Genomic DNA, 17,157 nt, shown 5'->3' with positions numbered 1-17,157 from the left:
CTGAGACAAATCCTTAGTTGGGGGAGACTGAATGTGATCAGTGATGTGATTTATGTTGGAAAAAATTGGAAGAAGGAACACTCTTGCTGACCTGGAATCTAGGATCGCTGTTATGAGTTCTATGGATTGAGCAGGAGTGAGGTAGACTTGACTTGGTTGATCCTGAGGCCTACCATGGAAAGCAGTTGAGGAACTGTGCAAACGTCCTTGTTGACCTGACCTATGATCAGGTGAGACTGGACAGGGAGGGATTTTTATCTTTGGTACCTCTAGGTTCCCATACCAACAGAACCCTGGACACGTGATAAGAGATATGTCTGACAATGAAGGCTCTGGTTCATCAGTGATCATAATGTCCACTTGAGATGTAAATGCAGCTTTAGTAGATAAAGGCAGAACCGGGACCATCAGTACTGGAAGTACACTCTCGGAAGAAGTCTTGTCAGACTGCAGTGCTGATAACTGAGGCCGATTGTGCAGATGACAATGTTGTCATGGAGGTGACGCTGATCACTGATGAAGCAGTACAAAAGGTAAGAGATGCATGTTCTCAGTCTTAGGCTCTCTGCGCCAATGTGATTTCGAAGGGGCTGATTTTGGTACATGAGCACGATGAACATTTGTTCTCTTCTTGGCTTGGTTCTAAGCTCCACCAGGAGATCTGTGATCTTTCCTGTCGTGGGCAGCAGAAGCTACTGCCTGACCCAAGGAGAGATGGTGAATGAACTGTGTGTTTCCTAGCAGCCTAAGGTTTCTTGACTAGCAGATTTTATTTTCTGGAGTGACATCCGTGTCGTTGGGGCACTTGAAGCTGATTTCCGAGCAGGTGACAGTTGCTCCTTTGAATCAGACACACTGCATAGATTTCTCCATCTAAAATAATTTTTCACATTCATCACAACCCATCTGTGTGCACTTTGGGGGAGGGAGAGAAGCTACAAACGGCACACTGGAAGAGTCACATCACTAGACAAACCAACCAAGCATCAGTGTGTATATTAACAGTTACAGCAGCCTCTGATGCAGGGTACATTTTGAAGTCTGGTGACTTTCTCTGCACCATTAGTCATGCCTTGGTACTGAGGAGTAGATCCACTGAGGAATAACAGGTTTCAGAGTAACAGCCGTGTTAGTCTGTATTCGCAAAAAGAAAAGGAGTACTTGTGGCACCTTAGAGACTAACCAATTAGTGGGGTGGGACAGTGGGGTGGGAGGAGGTATTGTTTCATATTCTCTGTGTATATATAAAGTCTGCTGCAGTTTCCACGGTATGCATCCGATGAAGTGAGCTGTAGCTCACAAAAGCTCATGCTCAAATAAATTGGTTAGTCTCTAAGGTGCCACAAGTACTCCTTTTCTTTTTGAGGAATAACATTTGATTTTGGGTTTTTTAGCCCAATTGGTTTAATTTATCAAACAACACTAAGCTAATTATAATCCTAAACTATCTATTTGCTATGGGGAAACAGAACACTGAGGACTCAGACTTGCTAACACAGGTGGTAAGAAATAACTGAGTGGCAGTTGAGGATGTCCTTGTCTTTATATGGTTGACAATACTGAACCAAGTACCATTATGTTTTATGGCTAGGCCATAAGTGAAGTGGAAAACGTGTATCTTATAATTGTAGCTTTACAAGCTATAGGTAATGCTGCACTGGTAGCTTTACCAGATAAGGAATGGAATTGTACGAAGAGCTGGAAGGAGATGTATTCACCAAAAATATGTAAATTGTTTGTAACTACTTGTTTGACTGTCTAAGGTGTGTTGTGCAACTAAGAAAAGAAAGTATCTAGTAGTAATCAAATAAGGGACAAAACCTTCTGAAAATGTGATAGCTATGCTAAATTGTTTAGCTATGAGTTATGTTAATGTTAAGTTTTTTTTTCCAAGAATGTTTTTTATTCTTAAGTTGTTTAACTGAGGGGAAATGTAAAATGTAATTTCTGTGCTAGATGCAGAAACATACCAAAAAGATAGGATAAGATAAAAGATCTTGTTGCTTAACCAACATGCATGCTGTACCAAGTTACGGCTAGTGCAGATAAGCTTTGCCTTTTGGAGAGCTACTTTCAAAACAAGATAAAACTGGTAAGAACTGGTGTGTAAATCTTGTCTGTTGTAAACTGGGGAATATATATGAATAGAGTTGAGCTTGCACTTTGGGACAGACTGAAAGCTGTAAGTGCTGTGAAACTGTTCTCCCTATAAAGTAATGACCTTTCTGCGTTGTGGTGATCTATTTTTGATTGAGCCTTGTTTATCGGAGGACTTATCAGTAGAATAATTGAACCCCAACAACACCTTGTTGTGAGATATGTGCACAGCCTCAGTGGACACTGCTGGCTAAAAGGTTGATGGACAACCTATAGTAGGATCTTTGTGGACAAATGCTCTAAGAACTGTAATTTTCCTCTGACTCTTTATTGCTGTATTATCATTTTTATTGTAGACTTGGGTAAAAGCGGACTGTTCCCTCTGAGTCAATTAACTTTCTTTTCATTGCTACTAGCTGCATAAATGGTATTTGCAAGACCATGATGAGATGTTACTATCCTAACAGGGAACTATCCTACACTTACAGGGCGAAAGCTTACACACCTTTGGAAAGCTTACACTGGAAAGCTTTCCCATCTGACATTTGTGGTCCTCATGCTCTGGTTATGCTCCCATACTTCATGCTGGTTCTGCTGTGCTGACTAATGCAGCAAATATTCTGTGTAATACTACTTTGAGGTTTTCTTAATAGTCTGTCACAATCTCTTATAAATAACCCTTCCATGTAACTAACGTAGTAATAGTATGGTTCAAAATTTAGAAACACTGCAGTTCCTGCCTTCAAGGTTTTTGACAATTAATCCATTCATTTTTATACAGGCAGATTAGGGACAGGATGATGCATCTCACAGCAGGTCAGGATTATTAATACAACTGAGAGTGATCTTCCCCCTGCCAGAGCATTTTCTTGCTGCCGTGGAAAACTTCAGCAGGGAGCCACTGGAGCCTTCCCTGTTGGAAACATCTAGGGAAATTGGGAGCAAGGGCTGGTGAAAAGTCCTAGGAGGAAGAAAGACTTGAGGAGCAGAATTAGGGCAAGGGCTAATCACTACATTAGAATATTAAGTTATTTAGGAATATTAAGCTTCACTGTTTAACTTCCAAATTCTTACAGGCCATTTTTGTTCAATAAATTAAAAGGAGATGGAGATACTGCAATCTTTCCCATAGCTTCTACTCACTGTTTACTGAGTATAATCTGACAAAGGATTAAGGATTTGAACCAGAGAACCAGTTTGAACTGGTATTTTTACTTGAACCTGAACCATAATTTTGTCCATCTACTAAACCTGGACTGGGGGGGAAAAGATTGGGTTACCAGTTAAAATAAAGGTTCAGCATTTTGTAAGCTCAGTATTTTAAAAACTACTTCGATGTTGAGTTATGTCATTGGTGTTTTTTGCTGGGTTTGTAATTGGTTTGTTAACTTTTTCATGACCACAGCTTTCCATATTTTTTGAACCATTCCTCAGTGGTTTGGCAATTATTACCCAAAACCTTACCCATGTTTCTTTTATATATGCTACCACTAATTTGTGTGTGTGCTGTAAATAACTAGTGGTCAGATAACCATTCTAAATTGTATATGGGGTCAGATGAACTGAAGTGTAGTTAAATAGACTTTAATTGCCAACTGTAAAGTGTGATTGAAGGTTTCTTAGCAGTTATTCAAAGTAACTGATGAAGCATAAAGTAGGCAATAACTCTATGTAGAAAGTAATGGGAGAAAACCCTAAGACTGATTGTCAGAAGAAGAAGAATGTTCCTTGGATCATGAGGGGGAGGGGAGCAGAATTCCAAGATGATAGCTCCAGAGAAGTATGGGCCTGCTAGCAAATCAGCCAAAAAGCTTAGGTGATTTAGGCACAGTAGGCCAATGGGATCCCTGCTTAACAAGAAGGGTAATGGTGGGAATACAAAATAGCCTTTCAGTTGAGGATTCTCTTCTTTGAGGTGCAGCAAAAATGCAGGAACACATGAAAAATTATCAAAGCCCTGAAAGACATACAAAATCCCTTACTACACAAAGCTAGTGCATTAGGGGTGTATGTTTGTTCTTGTACTTCTAACTTGACTCCTGATCTTACCCTGCAAGTACAGAGGAGGGAGAGCTTCGAAACAAACCTTAACCTATAACCTTCTCCAGCATCATGGGGATAGGAGGAATACTCTAATCTTGCTAGGGTGTTTCCAGACCACAAAAGGTTCCAAATGAGATTTATTTTTCTGAAGAGTGCTTGGCAATCCTGACTGACTGTTCCTTCTTTCCTGGCAGTTGGCAAACATGAGCTGACTGGGCACAAAGTGGCAGTGAAGATATTGAATCGACAGAAGATTCGCAGCCTTGATGTAGTAGGAAAAATCCGCAGAGAGATTCAGAACCTCAAGCTTTTTAGACATCCACATATAATTAAACTGTAAGTTTTTAATTTTTATTATCTCTATAATTAGCATTGTCGACCTGGAACACTAATAACCTAAAATATCAAATATAACAGTGTAAACTTAAAGGTAGAGAGCAATGTTACATTTTATTGGAGCAGTAACTTTTTTCCCCTCCAGCAGCTGTCCAATTTCAGGTATATGGGATTTTTTCCAGTGCTTTTGCTGCAACACATCTTAAGGAAATTGATTTTCTGTGAAGAGATGATATCTTTTCTTAGATCTTTGTTGGTTGCAAACTCATCAATAAGCTAGTGTTAATAAATGGAATTGCTAATGGAAATAAACACACAACCCTTCTGTCCTCAACTGCTAGTTAGTATTAAGTGGTTATATTGGATCCTATTTTTCTGTTTGTAGTATGGCTGAGTAATGTGGGGTGGAGCTGAGGAAAATAGTTTTTGTAGGGAGGTCCAGGCTTATTCTACCCTAAAGTGTTTTTCTAGCTACACTGCAGTATGGTGTATCCAGATGTAGGTTTGTTCTTTAGAAGTTTCTTTGAGCCAGGGAATCAGTAATCTCTGGCATACGTGACTTTAGTATATAGAAGGGGAAGAACTCTGAAAGGGTGTGTCCTCACTGCAGAGTTAACTCAAGTGATCAGCCTTCAGATGTGAGCACCTGGTTGGCCTACCTAATCTGTGAGGAGCAATTCTGCAGTCATCTGGCATCCACACTGTTACTTTTGCTCATATGAAGCATTAAAACTTGTAGGGTTAAATCCCCTGGTACTTAGCACTGCAGTAAGTGGAGCTGCTCTGGTTCTCTCCTAGTGAATTGTGGGCGAACTTGTCTCTCATAGATATCAAGGTCAGAAGGAACCACTATGATCATCTAGTCTGACCTCCTGCACAATGCAGGCCACAGAATCTCACCCACCCACTCCTGCGATAAACCTCTCACTTATGTCTGAGCTACTGAAGTCCTCAAATCATGGTTTAAAGACTTCAAGGGGCAGAGAATCCTCCAGCAAGTGTCCCGTGCCCCATGCTACAGAGGAAGATGAAAAACCTCCAGGGCCTCTTCCTATCTACTCTGGAGGAAAATTCCTTCCCGACCCTCTTGTTCTGCTCACGGGTAGGAGTGGGAGTTGGAGGAATGCACTGGAGGACTATCAGCACTTAAGTGGCTTAGCCTGCATCCATACTGCAATGTGTGAGAGCTCCAGTCAAAGTGTAAGCAGCATTTAGGTTTTAGCCTGTACCCCAGGATGGGCCAGTTAGCTCAGGTGTTAAGCACCACTATGCTTGGGTGGGAGGCTTTTTATATTAGAGCTGGGTTAGGGTAACACCTAAAAACTAGAGAGTTCCATCTGTAATGAAGACAAACATCCCCAAATCCAAATTTTTCCTCAGTTAAAACACTGCAAGCGGAGATTGCAGTGACACCTATTTCTAAGAAATTGTTCAGCTCTATCATGATTTATATAATATGATATAAAACTTTTTTCCTAGCCATTTTTTGCTAAGTCTTAAATGTTTCTCCTTATCCAAGTGTTTAGGTGCAATGTCAAGTATGGTTTCAAGCTCATTGTATCAACTAAGAATGATTAAAATTCTGTTTTTTTTTTTAAAAAAAAGAGTAATTGCTTGCCTTAATTTGAAATGTACCCTGTTGTGATCTTGACCCTTCTTAACAATAGGCCACAACTTCTTTCCGCTTCTAAACATTTGTTCAGCTGATAAAATCTTAAAATCACAACATGTTAAAGGTTGACAGTTTCATGGCTAAAGTGCCGCAATATAAAATTTTTCTCTACAAACTCGTCTCACTGTCTCTGGAATATTAGTTTAAGATAGTGTTTCCCAAAGTCATGAGGCACATCCCCCAAAGACTGAGAGGGTGTAAAGGACTAGTGGGCACAGGGGATGAGGTGTCTCAGATGTTTTCCAGAATTGAGTTTTCTATTTTGAAAACAGTGAGACCTTGTCTACATTTGGGAAGTTTTTCTGGCACAGCTGTATTGGCAAACCTTCATAGTATAGATGCAGCTTGTATTGGGATAAATACCAGCACAGTTCACACCAGTTACCCAGGAAATGTAAGCTATCTCCGCAAAAGCACTTTTATGTCGGTATAAGTGCGTCTTATGCCAGCAGAGCTATGTGTGGGGAAGAGGAATTCACATGTAACTGACATACTAGGATAGCTGTAATTTCAGAACATAGACCAGGCCCTAATCTCTAGCTGTAACCCTGAAGTTAACCCTGAAAACCTAACCCTAGTGCAACTGTTGCAGTAATGTCTGGCTAAAGCCAGGTCAACACTTAAAACTTAGGTTGACATGGCTACTTGTAAGGGGTGTGTAATAGCTGTATCTACACTGAGATTATGCCGGCATAGTTACATCAGCACAGTTTGCTGCTATAGTCCCTGTAGTGTGGACTTGGCCTGAGTTTTCAGAGCACCTGAACTGCTAGCTCTGAGGTGTAAACTGTCCTATTTATTTTAGAGGGGGTGTGGTACCTGGGATGACCGGTGATACTTCCCATCTTCTTTGAGCAGTGAAATAGTTAACAAGGTTGACATTTACATAGTATCATATTACAAAGATCTAAACAATATATTTTGAATGAATGACCACTCCTGTTGGATATGTCTGATACCATATGTCATTTGTTTAATTTTCTTCAAGGGAGGCTCAGCTTTCAAAAGTTTAGGGAACACTGCCTTAAACAATGTTGTTGGTTAGAAATAACTTCAGAAGTAGTCATAATGCAGTATATGAAAAAGAATTTCATTGTAATGTAAGATACTAACAAGTCATTTAGATGATAAAGAATGAGTCACTAAACTGAAATATCTCAAATTAAACTATATAAAACTAAATCAAACAAGAATGAACTGCCTTAATAGTCTTGTAAGATAGAATAAGAGCCTCAGAATTCAGGATACATTAGAAATCTGAGTATTAAAATATATTCTGTTCGGTATTTTGATTGTTTACAAGTTAGCAAGTATTAATCACCCAGGTGAGCTACACTGACAAGAATGAGCTCTCAGACCAAGAATAACTTGACCAGGTATGCTGAAACTTGTTTTCCCTTATCCTGAGAAATTTTTCTATAAGAAAACACTGCAGTCCTTCTGTTGTGTCTACAAGAAGTTAGTTAATTTGTACCATCAGTATACATGGCATGCCTAAACTGAATCACCACACGACTTTGCCGCTTGTCTGTCTTCATCCACCGTCTTACTGTTACCCCTACTTGTCACATCACATCTAAATGTAGATTGTAAAATCAAGGGAGAGACCTAGTCTTTCTGTTTGTTCTGGAAGTAGTAGCTGGCTTTTGGGTGCTGTAGAACTTGTACATAAAATGTCATATAGGAAACCGAGAAAACAAGTCCAAGCATGTTGGGGTTGATTAAACAAACTGTTCAATTAACCACTTCTACATTACTTTAGTAAGCTTCCTAACTTTCTCTGCAACTGTTCGATCTCCTTAAACCCCTTCTAAAGTCCTTAAACCCCTTCCTGCTTGTATTTTATAAATATTTAAATGTTTGACTCCTTGTACAATAACAAGAATAATATTGTGTTATAGTGATGCCCTTTGTCTCTAACAAGTACTTGTCTCTTCCTTAGCTTTTTTTTTTAGTTATGGAAAGGGGGCTATAATATTTTTAATAGGCCTGAGAAACTTCTATTCCTAATCTGCTGGCTAAAACTGGGCCTCCTACTCAGAAGTGTAAATTCTCTTTAATATGCTTCCACCTGTTGCTGCAGTGGTCCCATTCCCTGATGAGAGATACTGAAACAGGGATTTCTGAACAACTTAATTTCATATAGGAAATATTTAGTTCTAAAGTATAGCTTATATCCAAATTTAACAAAGCCCAATGCTGTTTTAATTATAATTAACTAGTTGTATCTTGTGGGTGTGCAGTGGAATTAATAGATATGTTACCTTTATCAGGTACCAAGTCATCAGTACACCATCTGACATTTTCATGGTGATGGAATATGTTTCTGGAGGGGAACTGTTCGATTATATCTGTAAAAATGGAAGGGTAAGACGACCTTCAGCTCTACAAAACAGTAGATTGCATTTTATAATCACTTTTGCAAAAATGTTTCTCGCTAGGTGAAGAGCTGTTCTTATCTAGTCTTTCAGTTAGCAATAGCATGTCTCAAAGTATCCTATCCTTTTTCTAACTCAGTAAACTTTGCTCTGAAACTAACATTAATAAGTGGCGTCTGCTAGTTTAAACTTATGGAATTTCATTCATAAATGTAGTTTTATCTTATTTGAAACTGCACTTGCCTCTTTAATTGAATGGTGATACTAATTCTAATCAGTCAAAATTACTGCATCTGTGCAAAGCAGACTAACTTTATGTAACCTTTCATTTTTAACTTTCTAAAGGTTTTGATCAAGTTGAATTTGCAACTTTTGATGTTTGTTTCAATCCAATATATCAAATGCTTTTTCTACATAAAGCAAAAATAGAGAATGCGTGAGCTCTAAGGATGTATGTTCCTAAACACATGACCTCTTTGACAGTCATGCTTCTGAAATTGATTGGAAAAGCAAGTTTTGACTGTGTAATTAACTCAGTGGATAACATTCCTTAAAAGTGTTCTGTTTAAGGCATTGTGGGCTAGAAAAATTCATTCTGGGTTCTACTGCTGGCTCTGCCACTGAATCATTGTGTGGTAGTCAGTTCATCTTCCCATCTGTTATTTTATCTGTAAAGTGTCCAGACTGTAAAATACTTAAGTATAACCTGTTGCATTCTTTATTGCATCCAAATACTGACTTGCATGGAAATGTAATACAAATAATATTTACTTCTTGCTGATTCAAGAAAAATGTTGGACAGATAAGAGTATTTTAAATGGCTTCTTTTCCTTTCTTAGCTTGATGAGAAGGAGAGTAGACGTTTATTCCAGCAAATCCTTTCTGGTGTGGATTATTGTCACAGGCATATGGTTGTACATAGAGACTTGAAACCTGAAAATGTACTGCTTGATGCACACATGAATGCCAAGATAGCTGATTTTGGTGAGCATTTATTTTATTCTAAACTTGATCATGTTCAAGTTTCATCAGATGCTATTTATTAATGCAGAAAATATTCAGTTATTGGAGTTGTGATACTTGGATACTATGGTGTTGGGCACAGTACAAGAACCTAAGGAGTGTCCCAAAAAGAAATATGAGAACATTGCTTAGTGCAGAGTTTTCTTCTCCTTATAGGTCATCTTTGAGCCAGATGTTTTCTGTGACTGGATAGAAATTAATAGTCTGGCCTGGTCTGGTAGAACAAAAATGTCACTAAGTATTAAATTGTATTTAGCATTTAATGCATGTTATTCCATTTATTTCAAAATTGATTTTTGGCAAGTTCCTTATCTTCTGTATCTTTCTCCACTGGTAAAATCGGGACAACTATCCACCTTTTGTTTTAATAACTCAATGTCTTCAGATCCACAAGGATGGTTCACCAAACTTGATAAGAACCACATCATTCTAGTGAAAGGCATTAATGATGGTATAGCACTTAGTACTATTATTCAGTACTACTTTCCATATCTAACTATAAATTCAACTTAAAATTAAAAAAGTAAAAAGATCTACCCTGATGATGTTGACAGTATAAAACTGAAACTGAAGATAATGAAAGGTAAAAGAGGAACTAACTTCTTACTAATTCTTGCACTTGCTATGTATTGTCTGCTTAGCCAAGGAAAGGAAGGTTATAGTTCTTTACTTGTACAGACTTGCTATAAAAGAGTACAAAATACAACTGCAGAAAGACAGGGGCAGCTAGTTTTCAGGACTGCCAGCATTAGGAAACCTTCTTGCCATATAAACATAGACAGGTATCCATATTGCTACATAATCCTGATATTTCTCTTGTAGACATAGTGGATTATACCCGCCCTTGTAAAGCGCTTTGAGATCTCTGATGAAAGGTGCTATATAAATGCTAAGTATTCAATTATTTCAAAGGTATGGTGTTCAAATACATTGGGGGTTGGGAGTCCTGTTAATTATTTCTGTCAAAGGGTTTTACTACGTTGATATGCAGAATGCTTTTAGATGAACGATTACTTATTCTTTTACAGCAAAACAAAATGCAGTATTAACTGTTAAAATGGCTTTATTACCGTGGATAAATTTTAGCAAAGCTGTTGAACTTAGTTAACTAAACGAGTATTTATAAAGAAACCTGTTCAGTTTAATAAGTATGAAAACTGGTTGAGGCACTCTTCTCTATCACTTCAGATTCAAAAAAGGGAGTATTGCATTAATGCAGTAAGCCATAGCCAGAACACTCAATCCTATCCAAGCTGTAGTCTGCAACTCCCCAGTGGATGTTGAGAGAGTGCCCGTCTGCTGCTGTAGGTACAATCACTATACTGTTCTGTAAAGAGCTGCTATTGAATCTTGTGTTCTGCAGAGGCTATTCCTTGGACTGTTCTGTGGTGGTCTTCCACTTCAAGCATTTGGAAGCAATCACTGTTGAGAATGCTTTCTCTTGTTGAAGTCCCACCTTACTGCAGTCCTGTGTCTCCCTTAGAACAACTCAGTCCTCCATTATGTCTCTGGACATTTCCAAAACAGACTTTTCTTGCTGCGTCTTGGAATGGATGTATTCTCTTGGGCATGCCTAGATCATGTGCATACATGTCTTTAGTTTTACTGAACTGATGCTGAAGAGCAAAACTAATTTCTGGTATACTGTATGCAAAATCTTACACTGCACTGTTCTGTTTCTGTACACATTTCAGTAATTCTAAACTGCTGTACTTTATAATTTAGAAAAAGTAAACTGTAACTTATTACTCGTATTAGCATTAGTGGTTGGATTAAGATGCCCATACAGTGTGTAATCAGTTTCCTCTAGCTGAATTTTTTTAGTAGCTGCTTTTGTACACTTTCAGGTCTTTCAAATATGATGTCAGATGGAGAGTTTTTAAGAACAAGCTGTGGTTCCCCTAACTATGCTGCACCAGAAGTAATTTCAGGAAGGTAGTATCTCTTATATTCGATAAATGTATTCATGTAGTTGAAAAATACCTTGCTAGTTAATATTAAAGATAACAAGACAATATTATAGTACACAAGCTCAACGTTGACTTTCCCTCCCTTGCTAATTTTTGAAGCTTACCTATACGTTGATTAGTGGCCTAGTCAGCTTTATTGGCCCCTTCAGTGTCACTGTACTGTGTCAAGTAGTCCAAACTGCAGTGTGTGTATGCTGTACCCAAGTCAGTTTGGTAAAAATGCAGTTTTATCAACTAGAAAATTCATGTACAGTGAATATCATAAACTGTATCTATCACTTTCCAGAATTACCAAAAGGTCTGTTTAGTACAGTATTTTGCCAAACAGTGGGTCCCAACCCACCAGGGGATCGCAGGAAGGTCCCAGATGGGTTGCCATGTCCAATGGTGGATTAACCCATCACTGGGCCCTGACCTAGGCAAACGTTATGGTGCAGAGGGGAGGACTGGGGGAGATGGAAAGCGAGCTCGCTTCACACTCACCCTGCAGTGGCAGCTCCTGTGCTGGAAGGCTGGGCCCAGCTTTTTGCTCTAGTGCAGGGTCGCAGCACCATTCAGGTTTGGCCTGGCTTCCCCTTTGTCATGGGGGGAAACTGGCCAAATATGAGTGGTTCTACAACTCCGTGCACCATGTTGCAATGCCTGGAGGTAGGTGCAGTCTCATGTGATAGGAGCTGCCACTGCAGGGTAAAGGTGGGGTGGGCTCGCTCCCCAACTCCACCAGGCCTCCTCTCTGCACTGGGCCAGAATTAGGGTTGTGGTGCTGGGGCAGATGAGGGGATAAGTGTCTGGTGATTTACCAAAAAATAAACAACCCCAAATGCAGTCGGTGGGTTGCCTTATTAAAAAGTTTGGGAACCACTGACCTAATGAATCATAGTTCACACTTTGGAAGTAGCACTTTATTTTCTGACTAACAGATAGAAAAGTTCCAGGCAGGAAAGTTTGGTATTAGTGTGAACTTTTACTGTGGCATATTAGGGCAAGTGACGTTTGGGCCTATTAGCTCAATCCTGCAACTATTAAATCCTCCAACACAGTTAGTCAACTGTAGAGTGCAGTCAGATGTGTGACTTGCAGCTTGTGTAGGTATACACATGCTAGCTTTAATCTAGCTAGCTTGCTAAAAATCAGCAATGAAGAAACAGCTGTGCTTGCTAGCATTGCAAATATGTACTGTGGGAACTGTGCAAGTTTGAACATTCCAGGCTGAAGCCCATGCCACTGGTGCATCTTCATTGCTGTTTTTACAAGATAGCTAGATTAAAGCTAGCACAAGTATACAGTACCTACACGAGCTGCAAATTGTACCTCCGATTGCAGGATAAACATACCCTTAATGTCGTCTGTTCTGGGCAACCCACTGACTTCCACCCCACTGCAGTAGTTACTATTGCTGAGCATAATCCAGGCATCTGATTTATTAGAAAATGGGACAAGGAAACATAGGAACTTAATCTCCCTTCCCCCTAGGATGATATTTGTGGTTTGGATATAATTTGCCAAATACATGTTTACATTGACCTGCCTTGTCACTGTGGTATGGCCTTCCCCTCATTTAGCACTATGGTACATTACATATATAGAGCAGAATTCATCTATATGTCCATGCCCTACGTGTCTGGTGGAGTTCAGCTTCACAATCATGTGCATACTGTGCCTCCCCTGATCAGTGCTGGTAGGCCTCAGTTTGTCTGTGTTCTTTTAACTACTACAACATATAAACAAGTTGCAAAAAGATATATAATTAAATGTACTGTGCTACTATAACTTATTAACAGATAACCTTTTCCAGATTATATGCAGGTCCAGAAGTAGATATTTGGAGCAGTGGGGTTATTCTCTATGCTCTGCTTTGTGGAACCCTTCCATTTGATGATGATCACGTGCCAACGCTTTTTAAGAAGATATGTGATGGTATCTTTTATACCCCTCAATATCTAAATCCATCTGTGATTAGCCTTCTGAAACACATGCTGCAGGTGGATCCCATGAAGAGAGCTACAATCAGAGACATTAGGTAAAACAATAATTGATGTCTAATCACAGATGCCACAGTAGAAATCAACAGAACTAAGAAATCGTTCATAAAAATGGTTCTGCCATACAACCTATTGTTACTCTCCATTGATATACATATTTGTGTTTTGGCTTTTGGAAATCTGACAGCTCTAGTTCCAAAGGCAAAATCTGCTTATGCCTAGAATTCTATTACTAATACACTTAAAAGGTGTTGAAGTTCAAGATATTGAAGTGTCTGTATTGATCCTTGAGGGGGAAAAAGAGATCCTTCTAAAAATTGGGATTAGGGCAGAAAGAGACATAAAGATGTACAAATCCTAAAGAAAGATAGGTGTTAATGTTAGTGTGTAATATACTTTTCATGTACCTTCCATCAGAAGATATCAGTGCTTTATGAACACTAGGCCTTATAATAATTGTACTAATTGGTAGGTGGGGGGCATACTAATCTGACAGATGCTTTTAACGAATAAGGTACAGAGAAACTAAGTGATGTGATGAAGGTGTCTGGGGAAGACTGTGGCAGGGTAGGGTTAGATCTGATACTGAAGCAAGTGCTTTAACCAGAAGACCATGCTTTCACTCCTTGTACAGGACAAATTGCAAAATTAATTTATTGGTTTCCTTGATTAACTGCCCTGTTACATTTTCATATCTTCAGATGAATATTGTAATATTTTCATAGTCTCTACTACCAATTGTCATTGCAAAATTCTTGTTTCATGACATATCACTGGACATTTCTTATGTAGCTAGCTCAGTGCACTGAAATGACCAATCTGCTCTTTACTGTATTTTCCAGTGGGTCAGACAACTTTGAAAAATAAGGTTTCTGCTGTATTTTAACTTTTATTGTGTTTTGAAATGTAAACTGTAAATCTTTGTTCTTGTATGCTGGTTAATACCAGACAGTACCAAAAGGTTGTCGTCTGACAGACTTTTCTTACCCTTTCCTTGGCAGTTTAAGTCTACTAACTTTTGGGGCAGTGAGGGAAGGTGACTCTTGAATACAGATTAGAATGAACGATGGCTAACAAAATGTTAAAATTCCAGTTTCTTTACATCTACCAATCCCTGTCCTAATGCCTATCAAGGAGGTAGGTTATTCTAGATAACAGGACTAGGGACCTTTCTTATGCACAAGTATTATGTGGATATTGGATCAAATTCAAGAAATACTTTTGGCAGAAAAAATTGGAAATTTTTTAAAAAATTTTTTTAACCATTTCAAAACAAAACATTTTTACTATTTCAAAATTTAGCTGGACTTTTTTAAAACTGAAAAACACAACCAAAAAAACCAAAATTTATTTCAGGTCAAATAAAACTTTTTTGGGGGTTAAGCCTATGGACCAAAAAATCAATTATTGGTTCCGGTCTGGCTGGGAGGAGAAGGGGACACAATGCATGATGATCAGCAATGAGTAAACATGGTTAGAATTAGGTTGAAAATTCCAAAAATAAGGAGTTTGTGTTTTTTGTTACTGCCATCAAGGAGTTGACAAACAACCTACTAGAGTGTGATTCAAGTAGGGTAAATCTAGAGTTGAAATATTAAGGCCATGTCTATGCTAGGTGAAAAAGGTGGCCAATACAATGTAAAATACTAGTGTAGACAAAGCAAATTGTAGTTTGGTGTTCTTAGTGTATGAACCTCTGTCCCCTACGTCAAGTAAAACTACAACTTGCCTGGTGTGTACTAACACACCTCCTTTTCCTGGTGTTGACCTGACCTAAAACAAAATAGAGCTTTCAGTTTCAGCTTTCCTGGGTTATCCTGACATCAACAATTTTCCTTTTTAAGAACAATGAAATGCTTTACTAAATCTCATAATTAATAAAAGTTTGTCTTTAACTATTCGGTTTTCCTTAAAAGTTTACATAAAATCTGTGTGGCTGAACTCAAAACTACTTATTTTTATATCCAGGGAGCATGAGTGGTTCAAGCAGGACCTTCCCAAGTATCTCTTTCCTGAAGACCCCTCCTATAGCTCAAACATGATTGATGACGAAGCCTTAAAAGAAGTGTGTGAGAAGTTTGAATGCACAGAAGAGGAGGTGCTAAGCTGTTTATATAGCCGAAATCATCAAGACCCCTTAGCAGTTGCCTATCACCTCATTATAGATAACAGAAGAATAATGAATGAGGCCAAAGACTTCTATTTGGCAACAAGCCCACCAGATTCTTTTCTTGATGATCACCATTTGTCTCGCCCTCATCCTGAAAGAGTGCCATTTTTAGTAGCTGAAGCACCACGGCCACGCCACACACTTGATGAGCTCAACCCACAAAAGTCAAAACACCAAGGTGTAAGAAGAGCTAAGTGGCATTTAGGAATTCGGAGTCAAAGTCGACCAAATGACATCATGGCAGAAGTTTGTCGAGCAATTAAACAATTGGATTACGAATGGAAGGTGAGGGAACAAAAAGCTTTCTGACAGATGGTTATGTTTAGCTTAAAACACAAAATTGTTACCTTACTTTTTGGCCTGACGGCCACATCTGGGTGGGGAAATTACATGTAGGGCTGGGACAGGGGTTGGGGTGTGGGAGGGAGTATGGTGTGCAGGAAGGGGCTCAGGGCAAGTGGTAGGGGTGCGGGGGGGGGTGTACAAGGGGGCTAAGGCAGGGGATTAAGGTGCAGGAGGGGTATGTCAGGGGGCTCAGGGCAGAGGGTTGGGGTGCAGGGTGCAGACCTGGAGCAGCTCCGGGATGGCAGCCGCACGCAGCGGGGCTAAGACAGGCTCCCTGCCTGCCCTGGCCCCACACTGCGCTGCTCCCGGAAGCAGCCAGCACCATGTCCCTGTAGCCCCGGGAGTGGGGAGAGGCCTCTGTGTGCTGCCCTTCCTGCGGGTACCTCCTGGCCAGTTGGAGCCATCTTCCCCCACGCCGTCCCCCAGGGGAGCAGGGACGTGGTGCTGGCCACTTTCAGGAGTGGTACAGGGCCGTGGGCTGGATCCAAAGCCTTGATGGGACGGATCCGGCCCACGGGCCGTAGTTTGCCCACCCCTGCTTTAGGAGGTTTGTGTTTTGTATACATTATTTGTCATGGTCTTTAAAAATTATAATGAAAATTAACTATTTCATCTGTATTCTTTACCAGGTTGTAAATCCATACTACTTGCGTGTTCGAAGGAAGAATCCAGTGACTAGTACATATTCTAAAATGAGTTTACAGTTATACCAGGTGGACAGTAGGACGTACTTACTGGATTTCCGTAGCATTGATGGTATGTGAAGGAGAATAAATACATAACTATTGGAATAATATAATTATAAACAATTGAAGAAACTGTAGTGGTGTAATTCGGACTTTCACACTTAAATATCAGTTAGAAATGTGATTTGGAAGCCCTTAAGAACCTGGGCCTTGTCTTCACTAAGGAAAAAAGGTGTGGGTGGGCTTAATTTGTTAGCTAATTTTGAGGTAAAATCCTAGCAAAGACAAGGCAGTTGTAGTTTTCACATGAGTTGGCAGGTCAAGATCAAGACAGTGGGGCGTACTAGTCTTTACCTGGATCTGTTAACTACAAACTGCCTTGTCTCCGCTAGGATTTTACTTCAGGTTCACACGTTATTTCCAAGTGAAGATTGCATTCTTAGTTTTATCAGGCT

General features: G+C 39.5%; 1 protein-coding gene across 3 annotated transcripts in view; it reads left to right on the top strand.

The window, feature by feature from the left end:
* Window positions 1-17,157, top strand: part of PRKAA1 (protein kinase AMP-activated catalytic subunit alpha 1) — a 31,794-nt gene that overhangs the window by 10,489 nt on the left and 4,148 nt on the right. The window contains exons 2-8 of one of the 3 annotated variants that reach the window (XM_048850063.2): window positions 4,335-4,476; window positions 8,422-8,515; window positions 9,366-9,510; window positions 11,397-11,484; window positions 13,315-13,539; window positions 15,470-15,956; window positions 16,646-16,772. In XM_048850063.2, coding sequence (XP_048706020.2) covers window positions 4,335-4,476; window positions 8,422-8,515; window positions 9,366-9,510; window positions 11,397-11,484; window positions 13,315-13,539; window positions 15,470-15,956; window positions 16,646-16,772 — 1,308 coding nt within the window. Of the gene's footprint in view, window positions 1-4,334; window positions 4,477-8,421; window positions 8,516-9,365; window positions 9,511-10,384; window positions 10,462-11,396; window positions 11,485-13,314; window positions 13,540-15,469; window positions 15,957-16,645; window positions 16,773-17,157 lie in introns of those variants that run through there. The other 2 variants (XM_048850064.2, XM_048850066.2) reach the window with 2 other exon arrangements.

This window comes from Caretta caretta, chromosome 5 (assembly GCF_965140235.1).
Source record: "Caretta caretta isolate rCarCar2 chromosome 5, rCarCar1.hap1, whole genome shotgun sequence".
Classification (NCBI taxonomy): domain Eukaryota; kingdom Metazoa; phylum Chordata; order Testudines; family Cheloniidae; genus Caretta; species Caretta caretta.
This window is presented reverse-complemented; position numbering and strand designations above follow the sequence as displayed.